The sequence below is a fragment of the Dryas octopetala genome, chromosome 6, assembly GCF_963921425.1.
Source record: "Dryas octopetala chromosome 6, drDryOcto1.1, whole genome shotgun sequence".
In the NCBI taxonomy this organism is placed as follows: domain Eukaryota; kingdom Viridiplantae; phylum Streptophyta; class Magnoliopsida; order Rosales; family Rosaceae; genus Dryas; species Dryas octopetala.
The window spans coordinates 15,862,748-15,877,285 of record NC_141371.1 but is presented as its reverse complement, the minus strand read 5'-3'; the positions used below and the strand labels follow the sequence as shown (position 1 = coordinate 15,877,285).

The 14,538-nt window shown below is 33.0% G+C and overlaps 1 protein-coding gene across 1 annotated transcript; it reads right to left on the bottom strand.

Moving 5' to 3' along the window:
- Positions 1-313: 313 nt before the first annotated feature.
- LOC147282793 (protein FAR1-RELATED SEQUENCE 5-like) lies at positions 314-3,126 on the bottom strand. Its single transcript, XM_086248279.1, has 3 exons — positions 899-3,126; positions 698-767; positions 314-502 (listed from the first exon to the last, which is right to left on the bottom strand). Exons 1-3 carry the CDS (start codon positions 3,124-3,126, stop codon positions 314-316), a joined length of 2,487 nt encoding a protein of 828 aa, XP_086104405.1.
- Positions 3,127-14,538: the final 11,412 nt, after the last annotated feature.

The following is a 14,538-nucleotide window of genomic DNA, read 5'->3' as shown; positions in this document are numbered from 1 at the left end:
ACACCAATTATTAATTAGCTGGACTGACTCTTAATAGGAGAGAGCTAATAAGTCCTTAGCTAAGGTCCTTATTAGATTGTCATCTTACCTTCTTTTGCAGAACATTTTTCACAAATGGTTCCTTCTCACTTGTGGGCAATGAAGCAGGACATCATCCCCTGTACGTAATGTAATTGTAACATCATCATAGAAACAAGTCAACCAGCCATACCAACATTGGATACATCAAGCATTTAAAACATTAAACACCAAAGATTTCATTATACATACTACAAAGAACAATTGGAATCAGAAAATTCAAAGTGCTACTTAGTTAAACAACACTCCTAGAAAACCCTCTAGCCTTAAAAGCAGCTCCATGTTTTCGGCTGTTGTTCAGAAGTAAAGTGCGTTCCCTTTCCTTTTCTCGCTTCTCCCTTCTCAACTGTTCTTCCCTCAATTCTTCCAATGTCTTTTTTCCACTCTTGTTCTTCTTCTCCTCTTTGACCCCTCTGTGACCCCTCTTGAATGGATAGCAGAAAAAAGAAAACACACCAGCCACTTATGGAAAACACAGCAGCCCATCATCCTGATAAAAAAAAAAAAAAAAAAAAGCAAGTACCATTACTAACAGCAGCCCATCATCCTGATATCAGTACGTTGAAGACCTACAACGAAATAAAAAATAACTCAAATCAACTAACAAAGTCTATATTACCTCTGACGAAGAGCTATCATCATCCAAGGCCTCAACTTGAGAGTCATTAGGCTCTTGGGGATCAGAAGACCTACCAGAAAATATAAAAAAACTCAAATTAATCAAACCAATCACCTACAATTAGACAAATAATGCAGCAACAACAAAAAAACTCAAAAATAGCAAATGAAGAATTAGTGGCAGAAAGGTACAACTTCATACCTATTTAATAGCAGTGGACAATTTCTTTTGTCATGAGACACTCCAGTTTTCCCACAACCATTACAGCGCCTACCATTTTCACGTCGCTTTCCTTTCGACTTTTCTTTTCCTTTCTTAAGTCTTTTTCCACTCCCTTTAAACTTAACTGGATCTGGCTCATTATAACTAGCATCACAAGTAACACTCGGTCTATTAGAAACTCCAACACAAGAGCCAGTACTACCAATGTTTAAGATGGCCTCAATCTGGTCACTAACAAAATCCATGGCCTCACAAAATATTTGTCTTGCCTCATCATTTAATATGGCCTTATCAATCACATATGAGTATCGGTGGAATAAAGTACTACGTTTTTCAAGCAATGATTTGTCAATATTTATCTCCACACCAGAGTTGTCCACCACAACATCATCTTTAGCAGATCTAGTCCATCTCCTCAAAATGTATTGATCCGGCAAGATATGGAGTTGACGTACCTTATGTAAAAATGATAAAATATGGCTGCATGGAATTCCTGCACAGTCGAACATCTGACAGCTACATGATGCAAAGTCCAGAGACTTGTCATACATAATCTCCCGAACTCTCCCACTATGATCATCCATGTAACTTTTATAAATGCAATTAGTGACACTCTCTCTGATAAGCTCTGTGTTATAGTTGTAACTCTCCCACAACTCATCTTGAAACTTATAAAAATATTTGCGCGTGTAAATGTCAGCCATTTGCTTTTCCATCTTAATAGGGCACTTAAGTCTAGGCTTCTCAGTGATATCAGTGTGATCTGCCATAACCTCATTTTGACGCTGTCGTAAAAGTCCCCTATTGAATTGAATCATGAAGTCCACCAAAGAATTGGTCTTGGCCACATATCCCTTGAAGAATGAGTGCCCACTTTCTGCTCGTTGACTACTAGACATGTCAGCTCCGAAAACATGGTTTACATAGGCTGGCACCCATTTAAATCTAATTTCATATAGTGATTGCAGCCACTTATTTTCTTTTAACCCACTTTTTTCAAGAATATCCTTCCACCTTGAGTCAAACTCATCTCTACTCTCTGATGTCCAAACACAACGTTTGAAGTCATCCCAGTAATCAGTATATTTGACCGTGTCAAGTTTCTCAGAGAATTTATTTAGAATATGCCAGCTACAATATCTGTGAAATGTGTTGGGGAGAGTTTCTCCAATTGCTTTTGTCATTGCTGGATCTTGATCAGTAATAATCATCTTAGGAGCATGACCTGGCATAACTTTCAAGAATTCTCTGAATAACCAATTGAATGAGTTTGTAGTCTCATCACTCAAGAATGCCCCAGATAAAATGATTGTCTGGCCATGATTGTTTACCCCCATCATTGGTGCGAATATCATCTCATACCGATTAGTGTTGTAGGTAGTGTCGAAGATAACCACATCACCATAGAAACCATATGCTTTCCTAGAATTTGCATCTGACAAAAAACAATGAGTTATCTTCTGTTTGTCATCTGCTTTGATCTTGTAAGTGAATCCAGAATTTCTCTCTTGTTCCAACAGAAAATGGTCCCGTAACATGTTTCCATCATGCCCCTTCAACTCAGCACGTTTATCTCTGCGATAGTTGTACATATCTTGCATTGTACAACCAATGTTTTCAATTCCTCCTGATTGCACTCCAAAAATGTCAAATTGTCGATGAGGGGGTATGTTCACCATGCTTAGTTGTTCACTTAATGATTTTTGAGCACTTGAAAATCGACGACGAGACTTCATCAAGTGGCGTCTTCGTGGGCTTACCAAGGCATGGGTGTGAGCCTCATCAAAGATGGTGACTACAAATCCACCTACTTTCGACTTCACAATTATCAATCTCGCTTTACAACTTTCTCTTCCTACTCCACGACGCCTTTTTTCGGTACCTTTCAATTCTTTTGGGCCTTCTCCCTCTTTATTGCACACAAACTCCTTCCTTGTGATCTCATTATCCTTACCCTTCTTAGTTGAGTGACTTCGAATGTCAAATCCAACATTCTGTGCATATCTAGTGTAATAGTGTTCAGCTTCTTCAACTGTCTGAAATTGTTGACCTTTGAATGGCTTCAACTCATTGTTTTCTTCATCATTGGCATTACACATAAATGAATTTCCTTCTGACTCACTTTCCAATGGAGCTACCATCTCATTAGCTTCTACCATTACCATCTCATTAGCTTCTACAACTACCATCTCATTAGCTTCTGCCATCACTGCACCTGCATTTTGAAAACCCCAAATTCTAAGAATAAAAGCCCAAATAAATTGAATACATGGAGCTATCCAATCCATCTAGTGTTCATGATTTCAGATTCATATAATTTAGAAACATTATAGAATTGTACAAGACAATTCAGCAACCAACAAGACTAACCAAAATTGTACAGGACTAACCAACAATGCAGCAACTCTTTCAATACCAAGCATAAATTGTACATGTGTTCATGATTTCAGATTCATATAATTTAGAAACATTATAGAATTGTACAAGACAATTCAGCAACCAACAAGACTAACCAAAATTGTACAGGACTAACCAACAATGCAGCAACCAACAATGCAACAACTCTTTCAATACCAAGCATAAACTGTACAAGACTAACCAAAATGGAATTACAAAGAAAAAACACAAAAACCCCAAATATCTTGATTTTTCGAAATTCACAAATCCCCAACCCTAACTCCCAAATCAGTTTGAAACCATATCCTAAATATTTCAAGAAAATCTCATCATACAAATCAAAAAACCAAGAAGAACATACCTCAAACTCGTCGCGAGCCTCCCTTCCCCGTCGCGAGCCTGGCCTCCCTTCCCCGTCGTCAGCCTGACCTCCATGTCCCGTCGTCAGCTTCCCTTCCCCGTCACGAGCCTGGCCTGCCTTCCCTGTCGCGAGCTTCCTCTCTCGACGGGTGGGTTTTGCGTTAATGGATCTCTTGTTCGTCTGTTCAGCGCCTCAAGTTTCAATTCGCATTTTCTCTGTAGCTAGGCTGTTCTATTACATGAGTTGGGGGGTGGGTTAAGGGGGTTCGACTGTTGCGTTAATGGATCTCTTCTTCTTCAGGTTTAGCGCCTCTGTTCTTCTTCAGGTGTGGGTTTTCTCTGTAGCTAGACTTACACGGGTTGGGGGATGGGTTAAGTGGGTTATGCGGGGTTAGAGAGAATGTTAAAATATCTACTGTTGGATCTCATTAGAAGAGATCCAACAGCCAGCAAGCAAGTCCCGCAAATAGGCTGGTATGCGGGATCCCGTAACTGAAGCTTCATGTATATATATATATATATATATAGAAGAGTGCTCTAAAACTAACTAGTTAGCAAGTTAATACGAAACTAACCATACTTTGGGACTACCATATAACTAATCTCATAATCCGAACCGTCAATTATTTAGGTCATACTTCAAAGATCATCATTGCAAAAAATCAACTAAATTGGAAATCATTTAGTCATCTAATTGAGATCAAATAAATAGACGATTAGTGTTTTCGATAAAAGCATATAAATAGTTATTGTTATAATCAAATGACTAAATAACTTCCGATTTTGGAGATTTTTTACAAGGATGATCTTTAAAATATGTACTAAAAATAAGATGGTTCGAATTTTGAGATTACATTGTGTGGTGGGCCTAACAGGGTGGTTAGCTTTGTATTAACTTATTAACCAGTTAGTTTTAGAGCATCCTTGTATATATATATATATATATGTGTATATAGAAGAAAATATTTGCCCCTTAAACTAATTTTTTATAGAGTCTAATACCATTAGGTTTTTTTAATAGCTAAAGCTCATATTTAAAATAGATAATTTCAAATAAATCAATAAAACATTTCAAAATTATGAAAAGGTCAATACCAAATTTTCTATCCCATTTGAGTCAATCACATAATTTTATAAATTACGTTTTGATCAATAACCCTGTGGGACCTAGCCCATTACTGATTTTTCTTTGAGTTCGTTTTACCCTTTTGTCACAGCCCATTGTTTATATTTTAATTAGTTTGTCACCTTTAATTTGGACACGTGTCAACTTTTGGTTAGTTTTGACCTTTTTTTTTTATTTTTTGAAATTTTCATGGTAATGGCAATGGCTGTAATTTCTAGTATTTGTTATATCTTCTTTTGTATAATGCATAATTTCATTTAATTCATTTTAGTTAATAATGACTATTTTGGGATTTAGGAAATGTTCATTGACCTTTATGTAATTTTGAAATATTTTATTGACTTTTTTGTAAATAGCCCTATCAAAAATCTTACGCCACGTTAGATAACAATAATCCATTAGTTTTCTATTATTTACAAGTTTTGCCACTATGTAATGGGTGTTGTTATTCGGACCCAACTTTTTTATTTCTATCCCTAACACTTTAATAAAAATATAATTTTCAATTTTACCCTAATGTAAATTGACCTTCAAGGACTTAAAAATTTAATTCAAATTAAATTAAATTAACTTGAACCTATATCCAACATTTCTCAATACCCAATCAATTTTCCACTCACATTACATCTCAACTCTCTATCAAAACTCTAAACATACTATAACACTCTCCATATTGATGCAAACAAGTTTAATATTGACAAATGAATGGTTAAATTGTGGTTTGAGAGTCTTTAATAAAGTATTTTCATCATTCCTTTGAGTTTTAATAGACTAAATGCTTATTTTCAAATTACAACTGAAATCACAACATGTTCGGCACACTAGAGCCGAACATGTTATGAGTTGTTCAACAATAAAGCACTAAATATAGTGTTGTCCGTTTGGTCATAGACTACCGAACACCTCTAAAAAATTTAGAAAAAAAGGTGTTCGGTGATTGCCAACTGAACATCCTTCTAATTGTTCGGTTGTGCGCCGCTAAACATCCTTCTACCCATTCGGTTATTCGTCGCTGAACATTCTTATACTTGTTCGGTTAACCAGTGCCAAACAAAATTAGAAATTTTTTTTTTTTTTCCAAACTCTCCCCTCTATGTTCAAGTTCAACATTAAACAACTAGAATTTAAACTATTGCAGTCCAAAAATAAAATTTTTTAAGTAGAGGGCAATGGGTGGTGGGTGGTGAGGTATTGGCATTGGGTGTTGGGTGTTGGGTGTTGGGTGGTGGTGATGGTGTTGGGTATAAAAAAGTTGGGTCCGAATAGCGGCACCCTTATGTAATTAATGTTGATTTCAAATTTTTTTCTCCAACAAATTACTAAACTATAGAGAATCATTAAATTACTAGAATTATGGTTGTTCATATTTAAATATAGAAAGTAATAGATATATGAGTTTTTTATATTTTTTATTAGAGATATGTGAGATTTTTAATTTTTTTTTTATTGGAGATATGTGAGTTTTTATATTGTAGGAGTATTTTTTGTTGTTGTCTGGTGCAGGTGTATTAGCTATTGTATATTTGTATTTTCATATGTAGGTTCCTTATTAAATAATTCCAATGTAGGTTTCTTATTGAAAGATTTTGATGTAGGTTATTTATAGTATTTTTATTAAATGTATGTTCCTTATTGAATATGATAATGTAAGCACTTAGTGATAATTCATGAAGGTTCCTTAGTTTTTTTCTTTTTTTATACAATGTTCGTTCGGTTGTAGGTTTTTTATTTGTTTATGAGAATTGTATATAGGTTCATCCTTAATTTCAAGGTACTGACAAACTAAAAAATTAACCAAAACTGCCTTAATACACAAATTTAATTTGCTGGTAATCTTCTAGAAGAGCCAATAAAAAACTGAAACTAATACAAACCCAACCCACCCAAAATAAAAACTGAAACTAACACAAGTCCAACCTTTTCAAAATTAAAAACTGAAACTAACACAAGCATAACACACCCAAAACAACTTTAGCAAGCGCCAAACTAAAATCGCAACCTGAAATTGCAAACTAAAACTGTGACTGCAGACATATTTTCACTATACTTTGGACAAATATAAATTTTATATACTAAAGAAACTAAGAGAATTTGAGGGAAGAACATTCAAAACGAACAAAACAAAACGAGCTGAAACTAAACTAAATAAGCTAAGTGATCTAGAAATTACAAATATTATCTTATTGTTACATTTTAACAATAGGTGTACTAGAGGTTAAGTAGGATGTTTGTCATGAATCCTACGCTAATTTATTCTTATATTTACTTGTAGTGTAGGTCATTTAGTTACTCTGTAAGCTTATTAATACACATTAATTCTTATAATTAAAGACAAAGTATAGAATTCTATGTATATGTGAGTAGTGAAATTTTATGGTGTAGGTGCGTTAAAGTATATTCCGTAGACTCATACTTATTGCATAATTCTAATTTTATTACTGTAGGTTATTTAGAAGTTTATGAAAATTCATATTTGAAATTCAAAAAAATAAAAGTCCATGTAATGTATTATGAGCGTTAAGGGCCTGTTTGGTTCAAGTTTTGGAGACCTGAGAATGAGAAATTAATTTTATTTCCATGTTTGACAAGTACAGGGAAGACAAATCAATTCCTGGCCCAAATGAATATGATGCCCTTATTAGTGGGAAAATAAAACTCTTACTGGAGTAATGAAATTGATTTCCCCCCTCTGAAGAAAGCATTTATTGCTTATTTTTGAACAAAACTAACCCTGCTATTATTTCAAAATAAATAATAGATTATGGTACAATTAAAAAACTGACCAAACACAACATTGATTGCTTTCAATTCCTAGTTTACTTTTTGAAGCTTACCAAACACAAAAAAATAAATTTCACATTCTCTTCCCCTGGAAAATGCAAAAAATTGATTTTTCAAGAAATCAATTTCGTGAACCAAATGAGCCCTAAAAGCACAAAAAATTTAGGAAGTAATAACAGCAGTTACCAACAATAAAGAGTCAAATAATAAAAGAAATTTACAATATCTAAATTTTAAAAATTGCTTACTAGAAAATATATATATATATATATGAAAAGCAGATGAGTTGGCAACTAATCAAATGGGTTCATACATAAAAAAAAGAAATACTTGGGTTTTAATGAAAGAAATATAAATTTGAAGGAGATTTCTCTAATTTTTTTTTTTTTTAAGAAACAACAAGAGAATTGTTTCTTCATCCTGTCAAATGAAGTAATGTCATGTAAGTTGAGAAACAAAAATTGTTAAAAAAAAAAAGTTGGGACGTTAAACATTTTCCTAAACAAATCAAAAATATATGGACATAATTTGAATTAAAATGTCGATCTCTACATTAGTGTCGCATAGCAATATCATTTGCTAGGGTGGTTGGATTGAAGGAACACCAAAAGAAGGTGCACAAGGGCCAATTGCAATTGTAATTGTCCATGGAAGTATTTAAACACCATGGAGACAAGTGTGACAAGTCCATAGTCAAAGACTGAATATGTGAAACCCGAAATTGATAGTAGTTGGATTTGTTTCCATTCAGCCTATGTTTGCTAATTTCATTATCATTGTAGCCTTGCAGTTAATTCGGCTGTGTGAGTCTGGATTCAATTGTCAAGGAAGTACTCGAACTCAAATAAAAATTCCATTGTTAGAGATTAAGAGGACGCGACAGTAAGAGATAATAAACTAAGCTATTTGTTAAATTTATTTTATTCTTTAGTTTACTATTTTATCCCCTTTTTTTTCCCTAACAAATGGAGTATTTAGGTTTTCAAAAATTACACCCAAGTGATAGACATATTTTTAGTTTGACTCTGAGATGACAAATGATGTTTCTTTTCTTTTCTTTTCTTTTCTTTTTTGTAATGCTCATTTAAATATGAATGATATAGCAAATCGATTATGACACAGTAATTGAATTAACGGGAGCAACAATTGCAATAGTAGGCCAGTTGGTGGTTTTGTGCCTCAATCACACAATTAATGTACAACTGGAATCCTTCCCATATGGGAAATTTTGTCCCCCACCCACATTGCGATGGTCCATAACACAACAATTACAAGGACAAGTGTGATCAGGATCGTCGAAATTATATGAATACTGGGGAGTCTACATGCATCAACAGAGAGCTCCTCCAAGGATCCTTGTAAGGTCTATATGCATCAACCAAATACAGTTGCATTTTCCTCAGCCAAATACAGTTGCATTTTCCTCGGCCAATAAGTCCCTTTGCAAATCCCATGGGTTTTCACGAGATTTTTTATAGAACTAATTAAGCTTAGGTCTTTTAAAAACAAATAGGGCCCATTTGGAAACAAAGATTTCATGAGGTGGATTTGCATTTGGAATCCTCAAATCCAAATCCTCATGTTTGGATAATGAATTTGGATTTAACCCAAATCCATGGTGGATTTTAGAGGCCCAAATCCATGGATTTCAAATACTTTCTCAAACTAGGTATTTGAAATCTCACCACCTCTCTCTCTCTCTCTCTCTCTCTCTCTCTCTCTCTCTCTCTCTCTCTCTCTCTCTCTCTCTCTCTCTCTCTCTCTCTCTCTCTCTCTCTCTCTCTCTCTCTCTCTCATCATCATCTTCGGCCACCATGGCTGGCGACCACCGCTAGCCAACTTTCTAGCAACCCTCCGGCCAACTTTTCCTCCAACCTCCTCCGACCAATTTTCCAATGATCTCCGGCCAATTTTTCCGGCGACCCTCCGGCCAATTTTCCGGCAACCCTCAGGCCAACTTTTCTAGCGACTCATCCGACCAATATATATTTATCATATATTGCAAATTTGCAATATATATAAAAATTAAAAATTCTTAAATTGAAATCCTCATATCTTATTTTTTTATCCAAACAATAGGATTTGAAATACATGAATTTAAAATCCAAATCCAAATCCCCAATCCAAACGGGTTCATAATGTTTAGATAAAAGTTGGCAATGATTTCAAATTCATAATCAAGCCCTTTTGCATTGGTTTTTAAGTCCTTTTTTGAATGCCACAACAGACTATTAATTACAAGTCAACATTTCTGTTTTTTTTTTTTTTAATAATTATCATTTATTGTGTAGATATTGTTCAACATTATCTTTAAAATATATATATATTATCTTATTTTCAATTTCAAATTAATGTAGGAGATAATTATCATCAAAATACGTCTATTTTATCTCTCCCTATCTCGCAAAGATGGAAGATTCATAGGCATGTTCAATCTCCAAATTGTTATCCTCCATGTACACATGTAAAGTTGTGATCTCATGGTTGATTTTACTTATTTTTGGGTGATGAGTGTGTTCTCTCTCTCTCTCTCTCTCCACATAAGGTGAGTTGATGTAGGAGCTTTGAATATAGCACGCCAGTCATAATTTCTGTCCAAAAAACGTTACATGACATGCTGGATATAGCTGATGTGGCATTTTTAATGATATAAATACCAAATTTATGCATGTGGCCAAAATTAAAAAAAATTAAACCAAAACTTGTATTAAAAAAAATAGAAATAGAACAAAAAACCAAAAGAATTTGAGAACACCCTGCGAATCGTCCCACCTACCCACCATTCTCTCATTGTATCATTAAAATTGTCATGTCAGCTATGTCCAATGAGGCATTTAACGTTATTTTGGACTGAAATCTTAATGGGCATGCTATATTGTAAGTTTTCGTTAGTTAATATATAAATTTTTTTGTTTGTGGACCAACTTGAAATAACCGTTATAATTGGTTATTGTATTTGTATTTGAGCCTATTTTTTATGATACTTTTCTACATAGGCTTGTGGACCTCGTAGAGGCACTGTGGCAATCCAAAGGAGGGCTAGAGTTGAGAAAGTGATCTTGGAGATGGATGCACATGAAGCTGTTGGCATGATCAACGATTAAGATTTTTGCTTGGCCATGTTGGAACAATGTGTATGTGGGTAATGGCTAGAGAGGGAAAAATGCTTCAAAGGCACGTAAAAATTTACGCTTTCCTTAAGACTTTATTTGCTCCCACAACAAGTGTGCAAAGAGGATATGCAAATAAGTCTCTAGGATACAATGAAGCCTAGCAATATGCTAATGTTGGTCTGCGTTTTGTACAACCGAAGACCAACCCAACACTCAAATGAAGGTTTTTAAGAGACTCAAGGCTCCTAGTAAGTGTTTCTGCAGTATAACAATTACTAGATGTTTTTCTAGAATAATAACTATAGTGAAAGCTTGTTAGAAATCTCAAAGGAGATGAAAGCACAAGATACAAGTAAGGAATTAGAATTTTGGATGTGATCAATCTGCAGGAAATCATCTCTTTATATAGAGATGATGTACCTTTTCCAAATGGTGTAATACCTTTTCAGATTTTTGGGTTACCACTCTTGTTGTCAATTGCAGCCAATATTAATTAATGGCTATTAGACACCTTTTGATCAAAAGTCACGCACTAAACTCAACAGACATCTTTTGATTAAAAGCCATATATTTTAAACTCAATAGACACATTTTGACAAAGACATCCCTTTGCAGATTTAACCCTAGTGGTGCAAAGTGGTTCACAATGAAAAGTTAATTTCATGCGGTTATACAACCACCACTTTACTAAATCCACTTTCTATCTCATATTTATATTATGAAAATGCAATGGAACTTCTTGCTTCCTTAACCAATGCAGATTGTCAATTACAATGTCATGAAAGTAATAAAGTAGCCGAGTAGATAATATATTTAGAGCAAACATGTTGTTTATTGAATTTCTATTCTGAAAATTCTCAAGTGGCATTAGATCTTGGGATTATGGATGGAGAGCCTCATATCATCCATTCAATATATGTTGCCTTCAGAGTAGAAAGTCCTCCATCCTAATAATTTATGCCCATTCATATGGTTTGGTGGGTCTTGATTGTTTGATCGTGGCTGTCAAATTCTCTGATAGACAAAATATCAGGGTGTTAATTCATAGTGCTAGGGCAGATACGTACAGCTGGTGCAATAATTTTTTTTATTAATTTAAAATTACAAATTACACATTGAAACTTGAATTGCAATAAATTTGATAGTTGAAAACTTTCTTTGTTCTCTCTTTTTCTGTCAAATGATAGTTAAAAACCTTGATGGACCGAAGATAGTTGAAAACCTTGGTGATTACTTAACTAGCTAGAGTAACACTCATTTAATTTGTTTCAAAAGGACAATTAGCGCACGTCTATATCAAGATTCTCGAGAGCTCGGTAGTTGCGGTGCAACTGCATTTGTAGTTGTATCTGCAGTTGCCATTCAATTTTTTTTCTTGTTTTTCTATTTGAATTTTAATATTTGTAGACTTGATTATGGCTTTTCACATTGTGTTTACGTTTTGGGTTGATTAAGTAAATTTAATGCTTTTATTGATATATCTATAATGTTGTAATTGCAAATGTAGTCAATTGTAGATGCAAATGCCAAGCAATTGGTGATAATTTTTGTCTTCGAATGTAATAATGCAACCGATTGTCCTCTAGAATCAGAAAATTAAAGTTGTCAAGTGTTTTAAGGTAAAATATGCTTTTTTTAATCTACCAACTTAATTTGGGCTCAAGTTTAAATCTAAAATCTTAAACTTTTATAAACGCAAAATTTTTATAAATTTTTAGACAATCATAATTATGATTATGAGACTGTCACACAAATATAGAAATTAAAAAACCCTATAGAGCAATCGTAGAGAAATCAAATAATAGATCAATAGATCAGTCGATGTCGGTTGATTAGCAGCAAAAAAAAAAAAAAAACCTTCGTTTCTCAGGACATTTTTTGCAGAATAATGTTATATTTACCACATTTTTATACCATCTGACGTGTCATTATTTTATTGGACAAAGTTTTTCTTTTCCTTTTTAGATTTTTATTTTTATTTTTTAGTATCCAATATATAAATGTTATGTAAGTTGCCACATAAAGTGATATAAAATTGTGGCAAAAAAAAAAAAAAGTGATATAAAATTATGGTATAAAAATGTGGTATATGTAGTATTACTATTTTTTGCATGATAAAAAATGTTTTGCTTCATGTTGGAATCCTAAATTCCTAACTGAAAAAAAGGTAGTCATGTACTATTTTGCTAAAAGACTTATTTCCATAATTCCATTTCATATTTAATCCATGTTTTTATTATTTTATTGCTGAATAATATGTGTAAGTATTTTTATTTTTTTAATTTAAGTATATTAGAATATTATTATTATTATTTTTTTTTTGAGAAGAAAATATTTTATATTTTTGTAAGCACACAACTCAACTAAAAATAAATTCATTGGTGTTCAGAACTTCAGCGCACATGTTATAATGTATTAAATATTAATGTGCAACCGACGCCTTGTGGTCCGATGCCTTATGATGACGGTACCATACAATCAATAAAGCTTCGGACACCTTCAGGAAATGGTTTTATGATGACGGTACCTTGGACTCTTGTTAATTAAAGCTTCAGACAGCGCCGTGCAACCAATCAAGTCTACACAGACGATCAATATTCTTTTATATTAGACATTAGTTTTTTAATGGATCACCCGTTATAAAATTATAAAAATATTATTTATAATTTTATAATATGTTTTTTATTTTTAAATTACGTCATGAACTTGTTAGGATAAAAAAATCATATTGGTTAATCAATAGATTAATTCATCTTTGTGTTGACTTTTTTTGTTTCGATGGCAACTGAGTGAATATTTTTATCCATAAAATTTATTAACAATTAACTTCGAAACAAGATATATGATAAGTTTTTTGTTTATTGTATAGTTGTTCACATTAAAAAAAGATCTTGTTAATACTATAAGTTATAATTCTGTTATATATTGATGATTTTTATGTTATGAAAAATTGTATGACACAACTTAAGCAGGTGTATTTTTTACTGTTTATTAATAAAATTCACTTCAAATTTTTTTTGAATAAATTACATTTTAGATTAATGAAATATTTTGACAAGTTATTTAAATTTGAAAAATATCATAAAAACAAACAATATGATGCCAAAATTTCGGTAGTCTTAAAAGTTTAACCTATCTCATTTTAAACTTTTGGGTTCATCCTTGCACACACCCACCATCCTTCCACTGTATTATTAAAAATTTCATGTTAATTATGTCTAATGAGGCATTTAACGTTGTTTTAGACAAAAACTTTGAAGAACGTGTTATATTATAAATTTTTATTAATTAATATATAAATTTTTTCTATTTGTTGCTCAACTTGAAATAGCCTTTATTATTGGTAATTGTATTTGTATTTTAGCCTATTTTTTAGGATACTTTTCTATTTTCTACGTAGGCTTAGGACTAGAGTTGAGAGAGTGATCTTGGAGTTGGATGCACATGCAGCTGTTGGCATGATCCACGATTCAGAGTTTTGATTGGCAGAGGCTGGCTCTATGGTCGAGGATGCAGATTGTCAATTCCAATGTCATGAAAGCAATAAAGTAACTCATAGTTTTAGCTCAGTACGTTTTGTCTAGTCATGAAATTAATGTTGGTTTAATGTGAAGAGCAAAATGCCGTTGGTCCACATATTATAATCAATTCCAATGTCTCCAAATTAATTTTCGTTCCAAATTGATTTATTTATTTTTAAATCGTTAGTTCGTTGCTCAAGTTGATCTATTTTATCAATTTTTAGTTAAATATCATTAAAATTCAGTAAGTGCAAAACATGTACCCTTTTTCTAGGATAAATATGTCTTTTCCACTCCCAAGGAATTTTTAATTCTTTTTTA